The sequence below is a fragment of the Colobus angolensis genome, unplaced genomic scaffold (assembly GCF_000951035.1).
Source record: "Colobus angolensis palliatus isolate OR3802 unplaced genomic scaffold, Cang.pa_1.0 Scaffold167, whole genome shotgun sequence".
NCBI classification, from domain to species: Eukaryota; Metazoa; Chordata; class Mammalia; order Primates; family Cercopithecidae; genus Colobus; species Colobus angolensis.
In genome coordinates this window covers 942414-947134 of record NW_012114788.1, presented here as the reverse complement: position 1 = coordinate 947134, position 4721 = coordinate 942414, and the positions used below count along the sequence as shown (strand labels likewise).

The window sequence follows — 4721 nt, the reverse complement described above, 5'->3', positions numbered from 1 at the left end:
ATCCGCCCGTCTCGGCCTCCCAAAGTGCTGGGATTACAGGCTTGAGCCACCGCGCCCGGCCAAGAAAATTGTTTCTATAATCTGCCCACCCGGTAAATGATACTGCTGTTTTTCTGTTTTAGTCCTGGGGCATGGGCATTTTTTGTTTTTACATGGTCGTGAACATTGCTGGGAAACAATATTGTATTCTGCTTTTTAAATTTAGAGAGAATTTAGAGAATAAACAGAAAGTTTTAAATTTCTCTATCAACGTTGAAATATTGTTCTTTATTCATAATTTGATATGTTCTTTCTTGGTGGATTTTTCTTATACTTTAAACTTTACTGGTAAGAGAAAGTTAAAAGGGTTATGGTAGTAAACAATATGTTGTATGAAACTAAGATAATAATATCTGGAAAGCAAAGTATATTTTTTCTTTAACTTATTGGAGTGACTTATAGTTAGAATTTTCTCATTAAGTGAGAGAAAACGAATTGTATGTTACCTGAATTGTTTTTGAGAAGAGAGCCTTGCTCTGTGGCCCAGGTCAGGTTGCAGTGGTGATCCTCCCACCTTGGCCTCCCTAAGTGCTGGGATTACAGGCTTGAGCCACCATGCCTGGCCTGTTATCTGAGGTCTTTAAAATAAAAATCCAGGTGCAGTGGATCACTCCTGTAATCTCAGCATTTTGGGAGGCCAAGGTGGTAGGATTGCTTGAAGCCAGGAGTTCAAGACCAGCTTGGGCAACATAACAAGCTCTCGTCTCTACAAAAAGTAAAATTAGCCAAGTGTGGTGGCCTGCGCCTATAAGATCAGCTGCTTAGAAGACTGAGGCAGGAGGATCACCTGAGCCCAGGAGTTCAAGGCTGCAGTGAGCCAGGATCATGCCACTGCACTCCGGCCTGTGCAACAGAGTGAGATCCTGTCTCCAAAATAAGAAAAATCTAGTGTCTGTATATACAGCCTGTTTGTCTTCATAATATATTTGACGTGAAGATTTTCCTGTCATATCCCCTAGAATATGGGTTCTTAATCTGAGATCTGTAGATTTAGGGCAGTGTTTCTCAAATTGTGGGCTGCAGAATTACAGGTGTGCTTGGAAAAAGTGAGAACTCCATCCACACACTGCTTTAGGCCCTCCTGTCATTTTCTGGTTCAGTAGGTCTGGGATGGAACTCTGCAGTCTGAATTATAACAAGTAGCCTACATGATTCTTCTGCAAATGAAGTTTCATAATTACTACTTCAGGCAAGCCATGGTTTGGCTCTGAGGGAATTTGTAAACTTCTGAAATTGAATAATTTTTTAGGGTATAGATTATTTATTTTGGGGGGAAAAGGCTTTATTTTTTCTTCTCTTTCAATAAATTTGAAAGGAAGAGGCTTTATAAACCTCTCATTTAGATTCACAAAGAGCACTGTCATTCAAAAAGGATTAAGTCATTGTCCCAGCTCTGCCTCCTACAGGCCTCTTTGGTTTTTAAATAATTCTTGGTTTTCTTTTAGCATAATGAGAGCATTTTATCCATGAGGTTTTTGTTTGTTTGTTTGTTTGTATTGTGGCTTTTCATTTTTATTTAGAGACAGGGTCTCACTCTGTCACCCAAGCTAGAGTGCAGTGGTGCAGTCACAGCTTACTGCAGCCTCGATGCCCTGGGCTCAGGTGATCCTCCCACCTCAGCCTCCTAAGTATCTGGGACTACAGACATGTGCCACCATGCCCAGCTAATTTTGTATCATTTGTAAAGACAGGGTTTCTCCATGTTATCCAAGCTGGTCTCAAACTTCTGGGCTCAAGTGATCCTCCTGGCTTAGCCTCTCAGAGTACAAAGATCATAGGTGTGAGCCACTGCACCTGACCATAGCGTGCTTTTTTTTTTTGAGGCGGAGTCTCACTCTGTTGCCCAGGCTGGAGTGTAGTGGTGCGATCTCAGCTCACTGCAACCTTCACCTCCCGGGTTCAACCGATTCTCCTGCCTCAGTGTCCGAAGTAGCTGGGATTACAGGCACAGGCACGCACCACCACACTCAGCTAATTTTTTTGTATTTTTAGTAGAGACGGGGTTTCACCATGTTAGGCTGGTCTTAAACTCCTGACCTCGTGATCCACCTGCCTTGGCCTCCCAAAGTGCTGGGATTACAGGCATGAGCCACCGTGCCCGGCTGACCATGGCTTTTTAATCTACCATTTCTTTGCTGCTTTTCAGTAAAATGAATTTTAATCCCCTCATAATTAAACAATTTTTAGTATTGAAACATACAATTTTCAAGAACACCTTTTACAGATAATAATAATTTATAACTTTTTTTATCAAGTATAACAATGTGCTGTTTATTTTACCCACTGTAGTACCTAGTTTATTTTAATTTATCCTCACAGCAACTCCATGAAGTAACTATTATTTATGTCTTTTATTTGAGATGGAGTCTCACTGTGCTGCCCACCTGGAGTGCAGTGACACAATCTTGGCTCACTGCAACCTCCGTCTCCCAGGTTCAAGCAATTCTTCTTCCTCAGCCTCCCAAGTAGCTGGGATTACAGGCCTGCACTTCCACATCCAGCTAATTTTTGTATTTTTAGTAGATACGGGGTTTCACCACATTGGCCAGGCTGGTCTCGAACTCCTGTCCTCAAATGATCTGCCCTCCTTGGCCTCCCAAAGTGCTGGGATCACAGGCGTGAGGCACTGCAACCAGCCGAAATAACTATTATTATGCTCATTTGACAAATAAGGAAATTGAGGCATAGAATACTTAATTAACTTAACCAAATTGACATAATTTGTCAATGATGAAACCAAGATTTGGCTTATTCCATCTGACTTGAAGGGCAATTCTGTGTACTTCTGCCTGTTTGTGCAAATCAATGACATTTGGTTTATCAGTGAATGGAAGATGTATATATACAATGAAATACTATTCAACCTTAAAAGAGAAGGAAATTCTGTCATTTGTGACAGCATGGATGAACCTGAAGGACATCATCCTAAGTCAAATAAGCCAGATAAAACATATTACATGATCTCATTTATATGTAGAATCTAAAAAGGTGGAAATCATAGAAGCAGAAAGTAGAATGGTGCTTGCTGGGGATGGAGTTGGGGATGGGGAGATGTTGGTCAAAGGCTACAAAGTTTCAGTTATTTAATATGCATAAATTCTAGAGATCTCAAGTACAGGATAGTGATGATAGTTAATAATATTGTAGTGTGGCTGGGTGCAGTGGCTCACGCCTGTAATCCCAGCACTTTGGGAGGCCGAGGCGGGTGGATCACGAGGTCAGGAGATCAAGACCAGCCTGGCTAATGCGGTGAAACCCCGTCTCTACTAAAAATACAAAAAATTAGCCAGGTGTGGTGGTGGGCGCCTATAGTCCCAGCTACTCGGGAGGCTGAGGCAGGAGAATGGCGTGAACTCGGGAGGTGGAGCTTGCAGTGAGCAGAGATTGCACCGCTGCACCCCAGCCTGGGTGACAGAGCAAGACTCCATCTAAAAAAAAAAAAAAAATACTGTCGTGTATACTTGGAATGTGTTAGGAGAGATCATAAGTGTTCTCACCACACAGAAAGGTCACCATGTGAAAAGATGGACATGTTAATTAGCTTGACTACAATAACAGTTCACTATGTGTATGTGTATCAAAATATCACACCTTAAATTTATATAATTTCAATTAGTCTTTTTTTTACTAAATTGAAGATGATGGTTATACGGTGCTTTTAGATTATTGTGAATTGTACCTATGGATTAGCCTTTTTTAGAGATTCTGATTTTGAGTATTTTGTTGTTTCTTTTTAGATCAAAGAAAGTGCATCACAGACAAGAGATGTTCTCAAACAGCATTTTAATGATTTAAAGGGAACCCTTGGAAAGCTCCTGGATGAGCGATTGGTGACCCTTTTGCAAGAAGTGGACGCCATTGAACAGGAGACCATTAAACCACTAGATGACTGCCAGAAGCTCATAGAACACGGAGTCAACACTGCAGAAGACTTAGTTCGAGAAGGTGGGAGACCAGGGATCCTGTTACATTAGTGCATTAGTACATTTTCACACTGCTAATAAAGACATACCCGAGACTGGGCAATTTACAAAAGAAAGAGGTTTAATGAACTTACAATTCCATGTGGCTGGGGATCATGGCAGAAGGTGAAAGTCATGTCTCACATAGCGGCAGACGAGAAGAGAATGAGAGCCAAGCGAAAGGGGTTTCCTCTTAAAATACCATTAGATCTCATGAAAGTTATTCACTACTGAGAATAGTATGGGAGAACTGCCCCCATGATTCAGTTATCTCCCATCGGGTCCCTCCCGCAACACATTGGAATTATGGGAGTACTACAATTCAAGATAAGATTTGGGTGGGGACACAGAGCCAAACCGTATCACATGCTAAATGTGGTTCGTTCAGATTGACATTTTGCAGATTCCTCAGGATAGCAGCAGGCTTCTTGCCAGCTGTGGGGTTCTTAGAATGTTCTTACCTAGAGACGGTTTGTAATATAGGATGACAGATACGCAGTTAGGCATCCCATGGCAAGTGCAGTTGAAGTGTTAGTTACAATTAGTTATAAAACAAGAAAGAATAAATGATATGGGGCACATTGAGATGTTTTGATACAGGCACGCAGTGTGTAATAATCACATTGTGGAAAATGGGGTATCCATCCTCTCAAGCATTTATCCTCTGTGTTACAAACAATCAAATTATACTTTTTTTTTTTTTTTGAGACGGAGTCTTGC

At 41.3% G+C, this 4721-nt stretch overlaps 1 protein-coding gene across 1 annotated transcript in view; it reads left to right on the top strand.

The window, feature by feature from the left end:
• CRLF3 (cytokine receptor-like factor 3) overlaps positions 1-4721 on the top strand; it is a 74856-nt gene that overhangs the window by 26332 nt on the left and 43803 nt on the right. The window contains exon 2 of the mRNA XM_011937698.1: positions 3777-3984. Coding sequence (XP_011793088.1) covers positions 3777-3984 — 208 coding nt within the window. The remainder of the gene's footprint in view (positions 1-3776; positions 3985-4721) is intronic.